The following is a 14,177-nucleotide window of genomic DNA, read 5'->3' as shown; positions in this document are numbered from 1 at the left end:
CTTTCTGGGGCTCATGCTTGGTATGTTTGATGACTGGATCTGGTAGCTTCACTGTGATAAAACAAAACACGCATTGACAAAGCCAAAAGGCTGGACAGCAGTACCAGACCTAGTGGCTTTGCCAATGCTCGTTAACATGCACTGTTCTGAAAAGGAGGCTCATATAAAGCCTCAGACATTCAACAAGCAAGTGCATGGATATGAATGGGTATCACATAAATGAATTCAATACTACGCTTCTTTAGGGCTAGCTTTACACTATATCCATTCATGCAACATTCACATATGTGCGCAAATAAATTAAATATTTAGGGAAATATTACGTTGGCTTTGATAATTAGCTGCTTTTATGCTCCAAATTTTCTTTTCGGTCCAGTGTAGCTCAATGGAATGTTCATATGGAGCCAGCACTTTACTGTCAGTGGAGAGGACCCTCAATAAAACTTTCAAAGGTTGACAGCTTCTGGTAAGTGGTGGCCAGATTCAGATCATAGTCAATGTATCAAGAAATTAAAAGATCACTCTTCAGCACTTCCTGGAATGAAGTGATCTGCTGGTTTACATCACATTTCAGGGCACAGTTCATGTCAATAGCCATTTCATGCTATTTCCCAATACACTTTTCTTTCTAATTTTGTGATTAGTTGAAATGATGGACACATTTAATTGAAGGTGCTTTCCTTAAATATGATCAAAGTGCAAGCAGAGTCGCCAATTTCCAAATCCTCTTATTTTCTAGATTAAAGACATTTTGTAGAAATTCACACTGCTTTGTTCTACTGGCGATAACTGGTTTAGCCTTTTCAAGTGGTTTGAAAAATGAAATTGGCAGTATAGATGGGTTGTTCATAAAATGAAATCAAGGAAAAATTCATGTTTAATATTTTTGAATGCAGGCAAAAAATGCTGTACAATTTAGTTAAGATATAAGCCCAGATTTGACTTTCATTACTACACCCAAATAAATTCTATATGAAGGGTTTGCTAGATCTTTAGTGAAGTTTCTCACGTTGACTACCCCAGTTCACTTTATTTCGGTCTGCCGTCATATCTAGTCAAAAGACTGCAACTGGTGCAAAATCAGGCAGCTAGACTAATTATCCATTAGCCCAGATGGCAAAGTGCTTCTCCCCTTATGAGGAAGCTACACTGGCTGACCATAGCACAACACTGTGCTTTTAAAATTAGGTGTCTCATTTTTAAAACGCTGCATGGTCCCTGTCCGAAATTTGTTTCCAACCTTATCCAGAGATATAGACCTGCCTGCAATTTGCGCTCAGCTCACATGAACCTTCTGGTCAAACCATCCTACAAACTGAAGAGACTAGGCGGTGGCAGAATTGCGGTGTTGGCCCCTCACTTCTGGAACGCTCTTCCCCTTGATATCAGATCCTGTACAGACTTTTTGACATTCAGGAGACTTCTTAAGACCTGTTTTTTTATCCAGGCATATGAATAATCTTCCAGGACCCGGGCTACTCCTATATTTAGCAACAAGACACTGACCGGTGTATGTGCGCTCTACAAATAATTTTAACAAAACATTTCAACATAACAAAGACAAACTGTGCATATTTAGCTTTTTGCCTAAAGATCCATTTATCAAGCTAGATAGTCATTTGTGAAAGAGTAAAGTACCTTGAATTGGAAGTGTGCATTGACTGGAGGACCATGGACGAGGATGCAAGGTATAAGGATTTTATTATTGCATTTCTGTTTGTGTGAGTCATTGTAGACATATTTTGGGCTTTAGACTGAAGTTGTTGCATAGAGAGTTGCAGGATTTCAGATGGCCAAAGTCCTATCCTAGTCTTGGATGAAAGGTAGTATTGTTTATGAAACTTTCAGGATTTAATGAAAATATGAATTGGGTTTTCTAGTAAGAGATAAAGTCATGGTCATTTTTCACCATTTGTTACTGGACTACCGCATATGTTCTCCAAAACTGCATGTTTAACCACTTTCAAAAATGAGTTACATAGGCAGCACCATACTATTGATGTAACCGAGATCGGCCCTAATTATTCCACGCACATACTGACAATGTACTGTTTTGCCAAACAATTAAATCTTTATTATTGTATGTCATGGTGTTTCTTTTTAGGATAGGTAAAGTAAAAGGTACAGGGCATATCAGTGGCCTTAGACAATAGGGGGAAAATTGATTGTTTATCTTGAGGATCATTTTTACTATAAAATATTTAGTGAAGCCCTAATCCTAAACTAGGTGAGAAAGCAGGTTTACCAGGAAAAACGTCTAGAAGATGAACACAGCAAACATTTATATTACTGAGTTAATGCCTTGTTGAAAGTCCCACAGATAGAATTCATTGTACTGTATTTTCCTAAAAACTATATTAGGATTCTTGATCAAGTAGTAATCGCAAACTTCACATATAATAAAAGATGTGAGAATTTGGCAAGCAGATGTGATATTCGGATCACCAGCTATAGAATAACATTGTTTCTTACGGAAGGGGATCGAAGTCTACAAATTGTGAACTGTGTTTTATGATCACTGAGATAATCTCAAACATTACAGAGCCAAACATATTTTTTTATAGGATGATCGATGGATAGTCAGATTGCCCTCCCAAGGACAACATTGGGCTTTGATTCCTGTGAGCGAGAATAGCGATCTCTGCTCCTTTCTTAACACTTGATTCCAAACAACAAAGTAATAGAACCATCAGAATGATAAATATATTCTTATTGTAATTTGATACACACCGTTGCTTGTTTTATTCTTTGTTGATATTTTGATTGTGTATTGGATTGTCTGACTTCTACTACTGTAAGGTTTTACCTTTTATTTTGTGCATATATATTAAGGTATTGTTACAGTACTGTTCATTTAACTAGGTAACAATAGTGGCTGGATAGGCGGTCCTTATTGAAACTGCTACAACTATGTTATGGCGTATCTACTGCCAACTTTACCCGCCTCCTTTGAACTAAGCCTTAACTGCCCATCCATGCTACCCCGGAGAGTCAAGACTCAACATACTGGTTAGCAGACAAATACTAGGACGAAATACTAAGACCCAACATTCCGGTTAGTAGAAAAATACTAAGACCCAACATACTGGTTAGTAGAAAAATACTAAGACCCAACATACCGGTTAGTAGAAAAATACTAAGACCCAACGTACTGGTTAGTAGAACAACATACTGGTTAGTAGAAAAATAATAAGACCCAACATACTGGTTAGTAGAAAAATACTAAGACCCAACATACCGGTTGGTAGAAAAATACTAAGACCCAACATACCGGTTAGTAGAGAAATACTAAGACCCAACATACCGGTTAGTAGAAAAATACTAAGACCCAACATACTGGTTAGTAGAAAAATACTAAGACCAAGCAAACAGGTTAGTAGAAAAATACTAAGACCCAACATACTGGTTAGTAGAAAAATACTAAGACCCAACATACCGGTTAGTAGAAAAATACTACGACCCAACATACCGGTTGGTAGAAAAATACATCTTTACATTCTTGGACAAAAAGCCTGTCATTGGCTATGATATTATCCTCTTACAGATGCCCATTTCCCTATTTTGTGAGTAATCCATAGCACATAGAGATGATGCCACAATATAATAATCTTAGTGAGAGATGCCCTTCTGCTGTAATTGAATGGTGAGATTCTGACCCTACTTGGTACAATTTCTCTGATATTTTCTGTTGAAAGACCTACATCATCGCCCTCTAAGACTTGCTAAGGGGTCCTTAAGGCTAGAGGGAGTTTTTTTTTAGTACACTGTCACTATTTCTTCCTGTCCTGCCTCACAAACATTTTGCATTTTAAAAATGACAGAATGAATTACCTGTTGTGTAACCAGATGATCTCCGGTTTTGGGTTACCCTCTGCGCGACAAGTGAAGTACACTGTGTTTCCCTTTGTAACATCTACATCTTGCGGCTCCAAAGTAATGCGTGGTTTTTCTAAAAAAACAAAACAGAAAACACATTTGCAGTTTAGAAGCGAAGAATCACATAACAGTTTCCGCAGTTGTAAAAAGTACCATTGATGCCAGAGCCTAAGCAAGGGTTCCAGAGTCTGCCTAGACCTCACTGGAGGGTAAGCTGTACCATTTCTCTGGCAGGGGTCTCAGATTTAAAATGATGTCAGAGTCAGGAAACTGGCACCAAACCCCAGGCCTGAGTCTCAAAGCCCTAAATGTGCCTGCAGAACTAGGTCATGGGTGACGCATGCCAAGCGCGGTCCCAGAACCATGAACTAATATCAGTCACAAGTCATTATAATCACCTCTCAAGTGAAGTCCAAGAGCCTGGCACAAAGGCAAACAACTAGCTATTGGTGCCAGACTCTCTGTGGGTTTCTCAGAGGTTGGCACAGATCTACAGGAGAGAAAATGGCTTCTCTGCATTCCTCTGGACTCTGGGACCAATGAAAGGCGTATAAACCACTCCAAAAGTATACACTGGGTGTGGTCTGCATCACAAGGAAACCGAAACATCAGTCATTTAAGTAAGTATTACTTTCTTGCATTTCATGAAGTGCTGAATGTACCTTATACATTAGGATAATCTGAAAATGAATCTTAAAAGCAAACAGTAATGTAATAATAGTCTGGTGCAAAAAATATATACTTTCCAAAACAGAGGAATTGGTGCAATGAGTTCTATGCATCCCTAACTGTCATGAAACACCAGTGAGAATATAACATAGTATGCCCAAGAGAAACAGATCAAGTAGATTACAATACAGCTGGTGTTGTGGTACCCAGATACATCACTCTGCTGACAAAAGTTGTCTTGGGCAGACAAACTTCTCATGCTGTAAATGATGTGTGGTTTTTGTGGGACAAATGGTAGGAACATTTCAATATGATATGCTCCTATAAATGACCTTTTCAATTAAAAAAAGTGCAAAATGGATCCATCTGTGACCTGATGTTTAACACATCTTTCAAGGTGTGATACCAGACTGAAATCCGTTTGCACATTTGCCTATGCTTGACCAACCTTAGGGTGATGCTCCCTTCCTTGCTAGCACCGCACTGTCTAGCCCAGCATGAAGACTAAAACTGTCTTTGCCATAATAGACTAGCAAGTATCTTAGTTTTATCGCCGGCAGTACCAAGTGTTATGGGGCTTGTAGTTTTGACGTTTCCAGTTTATGTATGGGACTATGGGCCAGATTTACCACTTATTCACGCAGCACAGTGCAGCAGCCACAAATGCTGCACTGCGTGAAAAGGAGAGAGTAGGAAAGTCCCATATTTACAGAAATATGGCACTCTCCTCTACCTACTGCTGGTGGTGAAATCAGCTACCGGGCCCAACGGAGACACCTTTGCGCCATCGTGCAATGGTGTCTCTATGAGTCTAGCATAGGTTTTGTACTGGAATGGTACCCTTTCAGTAGAAAATACTTTGCATAGACTGACTTTAACCCTTTTCCCTCTATGTATGTGTGCTGTAAAGTGCAGCACACGTACAAAGTCGGAAAAGGAAGGAGAAATGAAAGCATTTCTCCTTCGTTGCACCTACTTCAAAAAGGCAGTTTTCTGAATCTACACCCTGTCTACTTTATTTAGTAAATAGGGCTTATTGTCGGAAACCTTGAGTGGCTGCATGGGAACACCCATGCTCTACCCATGGTAAGCCCCCATGGCGATAAGTAATACAAAGCTCTGCTATGCGCTGCTTTGCATTACTTTCACATTATTTCCAGTGTTAAACAAGTTTAGAGCTGGAAAGTAAATTGGAAAAAAAGATTTTGCACCAATTTGTGTCACTTTTGTGATGCAAACACAGCGTAAAATCTTAGTAAATCTCCCCCTATAAGTCCTAGCACACTTGCCACTTCACAACTGTATAAAGGCACCCCTAATCAATGACTATGTATTATGGATCACACAGGGTTATAAATAATGTTAAGTATTTCAAGAATATTGTGGAGTTGGCTATATACAAAAGTTGAGGTGAAGGGACATGCTTACCCAGTGGTGACTGCGCACTGCTGTAAATATCTGACTGATCCTTGCCAAAAAGGCACCTGTGGCTCGTGTTAGATAGAGGGAGCACTGTCCATGGCACACCTTTGACCTGGCGCAAGCTGTGCAGACTGAGACAATGTTATAGTACATGTGGTGTCCCCAGAGCAGCCGGGAATACGCTTCTGCACTGGGGCAGCACATTCATGAGAGGTGAGCCAGTTGTTAAAAACCACTGATCTGCCACTCACTGTGCAGGCAGCAAAATGGGCTGCGTTTGAAAGTGGAACTGATATCCCTCTATATGTGGGTGCAGTGAGTGACTGTACCCGTTAAGGAGGGCATCTGACAGTTCAATTGTATCCCTTCCCCCTTTCCAAGAGACGCTTTTGGGGGGCATACTGACTGTGTGATAGCTCTATATCAGTGTGCCTCCTTGCAGCCTCTTTGCCTCTGCGCCCACATCTGTAATATGACACAGGCGTAAAGGATTCCCTTATTTGCATAGGCGAGGCCCCAATGCATTTGAGATAATGCCACATTAGGATGGGTATGGCACACATTTAGCTCCAGCAAGATCTATCTTACAGAAAGGCCCTCACAAACATCTGAGGCTCCTTCTGCAATCTCACTGTTTCCCTAGCGCTCAAAAGTGGGTGCACCCTCCCGCTGCACCCCAGAGGAACTTTCTATAAATGGGCCCTAGGTTTGAACGGTTGCAATGGTGTAATCCAGAGAACCCTATTACAAGACTCTCAATGCACTCATTTCTTAAATGGACGCTCACGGCTCGAAGCGTGTAGTCCTACCATCTTGGGGCACTTGTTCATGGATACAGTACTATTGGTACGCGGTACTAGCACGCAGACCCACCAGTGACTCAATTTTCTGCATCTAGTTCAAGTTAAATCAAAGTAAAAACAAACTGAAACATGAAATGGACATAGGTCAGCTGGAGGGCCCACTATGCAGCAGTTCACTTAACTTACACTGTTTGCATAAGAAAATACATACATTGCGCATGTGTGTGAATAATCTCAGCCTCTGCTTATGCGTGAGCGCTGCGAGTGTGCAGTCTATGCACACAGTTTGGTAGATTAACAAATCAGCAATGGCCCATAGAAGCTTCTGTGCACCTTCAGATGCTGCTGTAAACATGAATAATTTAAATAAGATCCCACAAATTGGGGGGCCAAATGGTAGCAGCGGAAATGCGCTGGAGTCGCGGGGGCAAAGACACAAACAACGGACAGCACAGTTAGTCAACTTTTATATGTAATTTTTAAAAAACATGCCCCAAAGAAATCGGCAAAAATTACAAATGTGATAGTACATCTGTTCTGGTTTACATTAGTCACAATCTGGCTACATTTTAAAATATTTTATGGGGTTAAGGCACCAGCTGCGTAGATCATTGAGGTCAAAGGCGATAATAGCATTGAGATAACTTTAATGATTAATGTAATGCACGTTCTGTAGTTATCCATGTGTAGTCAAATCGCAGGTTTGACTCATCATAAACTAGAATATAGGGTTAATGTGCCCGCGATATAGCACAGCACGTAACCTGCAAGTCGCAAATGTGTATCTCATATAGATAGCTGATCTTAGTGGGTTATTGCTTTTGTTGATTTCATTGCTTCACTCACAGGCTAAAAGTTATAATATAGTTTACTTAATTATACATTTGCATCAAGGAGCTGCACTAAAACTGAAAGGCATATGTTTGGAACTGTACTCTTTTTTTCTCTCCATTTTTCATCATGCTGAAGTTGCTAATAAGTGTTTCTTTGGGTAATAGTAAGACTTATTAGTAGGTGTTATATTAATGGTTATTGGTATAATGACCCATAAATAGATACATTCTGACATTCTTAAAGTGCATGTGTACCCCTTTGTTCCCTGGCATCAAGGTGTTAGTCTCCAGGTAGCTCCTGCCAGGAAGAGACTGTAACAAAAGGAGTGCCTGGACCCTGATGGTAGTGAAAATAAGAAACCTCTCTCACCCTCTGCAGGTTGGTGCTCAGAGTCGTGGCAAGGGTACTGTAGGCCCTGATGTAGGCATGGGAATTTGGTGGGGACTAAAAAACATTTATAAGTGGGGTGCAAAGGACCGCTCCCTGTCCTGCGCCCTAGTGCAACTACACCTGCTGCACCGTTGATAGCTACTCCCATTTTGCTGTTCTGAGCACATAGCCGATCTGGCTGGATCCGGGATCTGCCTGGATCTGGAATCTGGCTGGATCCTCCTCATTTCAAAAGTGTCTTCAAGAGGGGAGCTCCTCTAATAGATACTAATCCATTCTAAAAGCCTCCCCAAAATGTTACAGTGCTTGTGACAGGGTCCCCCAAGAACATCAGAACTAGGGGATAAGTCATTTAGCATCTGTTGATGGCATATACGGCTGCATCCTGTGTTCGCCCATATTAGGCAGCGCTGGAAAGGGATGCACCTGTTCCTTTGGAGAAGCCGGCAAAGGAAAAGTTAAGGTGTCCCTTAAGGATGGTTTGGGCTTACAGCTGCAACCCCCTGATCTGTCTTTGGTACCCTGTGCAAAGCTCGTGCTGTTTCCTGTCTTAGGAGCCATGAAGGGAGCAGCTAGAACACTAAGTAAATTGAGCTTAGAGAGCCCTTTTAACAATCAGTATTTTTCACCCTCTGCCCTTTCCGTAATGCCTCAACAGCCAACAGGAGTCTTCTTCTAAACAAGAAGATTGTCCTTCTAAGTAAAGTGTTTATAGATGAGTGCAAGTTCTTATCATTTATTTTGGTTAGCCTCATTGGAACAAGTAGAATGAAACAGCGAACATCTGTTTCATTTGCAGGACTTCTTCAAGGGCTGTAATTTCATATTAGTTAAGCATATAATCAGTTACATTATAAAGAAATAAAGCCAGGTGTATAAATAGCACATCATTAAAAAAAAAAAAAAAAAAAAGAACCTTGCTTAAAAAGGTAACAGTGAGCCAAATTTGAAGGGAAAAATATAAAAATATAAGTGAATTGAAATGAAAGAACATAATACCTAGAAGTGACCAGTGATAATGACTGCATGCCAGAATAAAGGTAACATTTTACATTTCATGGAAGGGTGTTGTTTATCAATTTATGCTGTTTCTATTAATAAAATGAAATGATGCTAATTGAACAATCTGGGCCCAATTCACAAACAGCATTTTGTAGTATGTATGAAAGTGCAATTCACAAACCTAGGAGTGTAAATCTCAATCTCTCCTACCTTTTCTATTGAGAGATCCACACAAGTTTACTACTTAGGGGCTGATTATGATGTCGATCGGAAAGGCTCCGGATAGCATTCGAGTCAGCTGAATCCGATTCGGAGCCCGTCTTTCCGTCCGATTCGGAAAGCCTTCCGACCGACTGATTACGATAGTCGGAAAGTGTTCAGACTTTCTGACTTGGTTCCAAATGGCATTCAGTGAAACCGAGTTGCTCGGAGCCGACTCGTACAGGTCTGTGGACCGCGTTTCCGACCAACGTATTACGATGTCAGATTCGGACATCCTTTCTGAATCGGTTGTTTCGACACGGATCACCTGTCGGAATCTGACTTTGGCGGCCCCTTGCAGGCCCCCCTTCACCCAGGGCATTCCGGATGGGGCCCATGGGGGTACCCATGGGTCAACTGTTTCAGACCATGCACGGTGCACGATTTTCCCCACCCACCCCTTTCTTCAATGGGAGCCTGTGTATTCGGTCGGGACACAGGCTCTCATTGAAGTCAATGAGAGTCTGACCAAACGATGTTCTGAACCATCGTAATCAGTCGGTCGGACTCCCCCGAATCTGATTCGGTCTGAAACCATTCCAAGACCGGTTCAGTCGGGTCGGAATGCTTTCCGACTGACATCGTAATGAGGCCCTAAGTAGTAAATGTGGGAGGGACCAAGGGAAGTGGCAGGAGAAGGGGTATGTTTACTACAAAGGGCCTGATTACGATGTCGGACGGACCTGAGTACGTCCAACATCGCTTGGGTACTGGGACCAACCGACTTCCTGTCGGCGGTCCCAACCCAGCAATTATATGGAACCGAACCCTGTTCGGTTGCACGCCTATTCTTTACAATGAGAGCATGCATTCCGACCGGAATAGTGTAAAGTGAAGAGGTGCAGTTCATCCCTACACCCCTTGGCAGGCACATTAAGGTGCCTGCCACGGGGTGCAGAGATCAACAGGGGGGCACCATAGGTGCCCCCTTGGCCGCCATCTGGAGGCCATGCACCAATGGGGGCCCTGCTGGGGGTCCCCAAAGTCGACTTCTGACAGCCTTTCTATGTCAGAAAGGCCGGCACAGAAAGGCTGTCGGAATCCGACATTGCAATTCCTCGGGCAGAAAAAGCCGCCCTTGGGATTACAGGAGGGTTTCTGAATGGCTGACGGGGTCTCTGAGCCCGTCGGAAGCCATTTGGGAATCAAGTTTGGATTAATTTCCGACCGACTCCATCCAAATGGGTTGGTCGAAAATGAATCCAAACTGATGATTATGATGCGGTAGGAATGGCTCAGACCGAAGGTCGGAGCTGTTTCCTACGGCATCGTAATCGCTCCTAAATGGGAGAAGTTTAGGGAGGAATAAGGATGAGTTTAAGGAGAGTTAGGGAGGGGTTTATGGAGAGACATGCACCCACTCACAAATGTGTAAGCGCATTGCGATTCACTAACTGCACTTCTAAAGTTTCTACAGCCAAAACGTACCGAAAACAATAAATGCACTCCAACTCAGAGCTGGAGTAAGTCCAGCAGCACATAAGGCTAACACTGGTACCGCAACACCCTACATTGGAAAATATAGGAGATAGGGATTGAAAATAAACCCCATTGAAAATGTTGTTAAATTAAATAAAAAATATTTAAATTGGTTAAAATAGAAATATGTTTAATCTTTAAAAACTTTGAAATATTTTTGTATTTATTGTAACATTATTTTCTAATTAACCATTTAAATTACTTTTCAATGATTCTATATATTACTTTTAATAATTATTATTCCTTAATAAAAAATTTTTTTTTTTACATTAGGGTGCCGATTCCGATCCTGTAAAACCCGGGTACAAATGGTCGTACGGAGCGTTTTCTCCGTACGACTCGTACCCGGGAATTCCACCGTACAAACCAGCAAGTACGATTCGTACAGAAATACCATTTCCGTACGAATCGTAAAAAACACCGTACGGCTAAAAAATACATACAATTCCGATCCTGTACAGCGTGTACGCGACGTCCGCACGGATTCCGGCAGCGTTTTACGGACCAGCAAGTACGATTCGTACCTACAGCACTCCGCACGGCTATATTTTTACGGGAGTCAAAAAGTGCCGGACAAGCCAAGTACGCTGCGATGCACGAGGAAAAGGGGGCCCGCTACGCGACGTACCCGCCATCACCCACATCAAACGTGTCATCATGTACGGTGCGTACCCCAACATTGCATATGTACGGACCGTACCCCCCACCCCCGTATGTACGGACCGTACCCCAGGCGTACCCCCCACCCGCATATGTCCACACCGTACCCCAGACGTACCCCAATCCTCGCGTATGTACGGTCCGTACATACGTGAGGATCGGGTACGCCTGGGGTACGGTGCGGACATACGCGGGTGGGGGGTACGCCTGGGGTACGTGCGGACATACGCGGGTGGGGGGTACGCCTGGGGTACGGTGCAGACATACGCAGGTGGGGGGTACGGTCCGTACATACGGGGTGGGGGGTACGGTGCGGACGTACGCGGGAGGGGTGGGAGGCTGGGGGGGCCGTACGACTCGTACCCCGGGCACAAGTGTACTTGGGGTAGGGGTCATACAAAGATCGCTCCGTACGGGGCCATTTCCATGCGCTTGTGTTTTCGGACGGGCGGTACATATCGTACTTGCGCGCTCGGACTTCAGTTTTACGAGTTGTAAGTAAAACTGTCCGGGGACGTCTCGTAGACTTTTCCCGAGGCAATTCGTATGTATTTTCCACGTACGAATCGTACTTTGCCATTTGTACGGTACTTGTACGATTCGTACGTAAAAAAATACGGATACGAGTCGTACGGGAAAAAAAAATCCAGGATCGGAATCGACCCCCAAGTGTTTTTTTCAATTTAATCTTCAGAAACAGTATTTTAATTTAACATAATAAAATAATTACTGTATAAATTATTTAAATTAATAGTGCTGTACATTTATTTTATTCATATTTCATTCTACATAGAAAATAAATATGTAACATTAATTTACATTAATATTTAACATCAAATATTTGTATTATTTGTTTCCAAGCTTAGTAATATGTTTTACTTTTCCCAGTACTTTACTATAAGGTGATCTCTGTCACCAGACAAGGAAAGTAATAGGTTACATGATGTGTTCCTTGTAATACTGTGTTTACAATGGGTGAATGTGAGAACTGAGCAGAAGGTACGTGGGGTTCGTTTCTCTTCTGTTTACCATGGCCAATTTCCATTATTCTTCCATTTCTATCTGTTTTAGCCCCTATTTTATACCAGTTTAGCCCACACCATTTAACTCATGGAGAGACACTTATGAGGTAGGGAATTTGGAAACATCAGGACAAGGAGACATGGAAACTGGGCCAAGGGCACACGCATGTTGAGATATGTCGGCATCTATCAGTTGCTAAGTTATGGACGAAGCACAGCGTTTCAGTGGTTGCACTACATTGATATTTTACATTCACCCAGCATGTAATGAGACGTCACGTAAATAACTGGGTCCCACATTTTCAAAAGAAATCAAAATCTTTCATTCATGTGAGGTCATAGTCCCTCATCCATCCAGGACATTGTCTAGTACTCTTTGTCTTGTTACCAATTGCAGCATCCACATCACACCGGGACCCTTTTTTCACCCTCAGTCTGCCCTTCCTTGCAACCTGAAGTTACTAGACAATCAGGTAATATTGCAACCTTCTCGATGTTCTGCACATTACTATCTGAAACTTTGACCACAAAACACCCTACTCTCTTCTTTGTAGAGGACTGGAAAATTATGACATCCCTTTTCTTTAACAAAAGTCCCACTTTGACTTTCACCCAATCACCTCTGCGAAATTGATGTACAATTTCTGGCATCTTTTTCTGACTCATTCTAAATGTAGACTTCAACATCTAGCCCAGCCTCAGCTCCGAAAACAATTCCCTGCCTCTCATTTATTTATACAAAGTTCCATCTGCGTTGTTATTGAGAGTTTTCCATAAGCCCATAAATAGTATTTTTACCACTGCACGCCAATCACCTAATTCGCCAAGCACCTACTGTAATCCTTCCTTTAGAACTGTATTCCACCTTTCCACGACAGCATTTTCCTGAGGATAATCTACCGAAGTCTTAGTATGTTGGACGCCAAGTTTGTTTTTAAACTTTTCCATGTCCTTAGACACCACTATACCCCATTAACCATTACTATTTCAGTAGTGACACCTTCCCTTAGAAAAATCTCTTCCAATAAATGAGTAACATTCCTAGTCTCTACATGTTTCACAAACATGACGTCTGGCCATCGTGAGAACAAATCCACAGCCTTAGAGCATACGTGATACCAAAACTTCAAGTAGCAAAGGGACCTCTCATATCCTGTGGGATTTTTCTCCAGGGTCCATCCGCTTTGTCAATGACTTGAGGAGAATAAAACATTTTGCGATTTGTCACTCGAAGCACAATTTATGCAACATCTAACCAAATCTTCCACGTTGCTTTCCAATTCTAGGCCACCAAATATCTTGACTTACTCTTCTCTTCATGGCACTCATTCCCATATGACTTTCATGAGCGGATTCCAGAATGCGACTTCTCAACGTCACTGGTACCACCAACACTTCTCCCCTTCTGAGTGTACCCCCGTGTCAAAACCATTTGTCTTTAATAGACACATAAGGTTTCACCCTTTCCTCCAGACATCTTTCATGGGGCCACCCTTCTTTCACATACTGACCTGCTTTCTACATATTGTCATCAGCTCTAGTTTCTCTCATCTAGTCTTCTTACATGTGCTATCAACCACAATGGCGATCAACCATTCATCCTCATCATCTGTGGGATGGTTGTCGGTCACAGGAAAGCATGACAAGCAATCAACAGTTATATTCCTGATTCCTGGCACATATTCCATATGGAAAGCATATTCTTGCAACCTAAACAACCAACGTGCTATGTACAGAGTGACTTTACCTGCACCGTTTG

The 14,177-nt window shown here is 42.2% G+C and overlaps 1 protein-coding gene across 1 annotated transcript in view; it reads right to left on the bottom strand.

Annotated features, from left to right (window-relative positions):
• Positions 1 to 14,177, bottom strand: part of LOC146812611 (peroxidasin homolog) — a 211,116-nt gene that overhangs the window by 83,233 nt on the left and 113,706 nt on the right. The window contains exon 8 of the mRNA XM_085619678.1: positions 3,832 to 3,949. Coding sequence (XP_085475804.1) covers positions 3,832 to 3,949 — 118 coding nt within the window. The remainder of the gene's footprint in view (positions 1 to 3,831; positions 3,950 to 14,177) is intronic.

Source organism: Triturus cristatus, chromosome 7, assembly GCF_964204655.1.
Source record: "Triturus cristatus chromosome 7, aTriCri1.1, whole genome shotgun sequence".
Taxonomy (NCBI): Eukaryota; Metazoa; Chordata; class Amphibia; order Caudata; family Salamandridae; genus Triturus; species Triturus cristatus.
The sequence above is the reverse complement of the archived record's forward strand: the minus strand, read 5'-3'. Positions and strand labels throughout refer to the sequence as shown.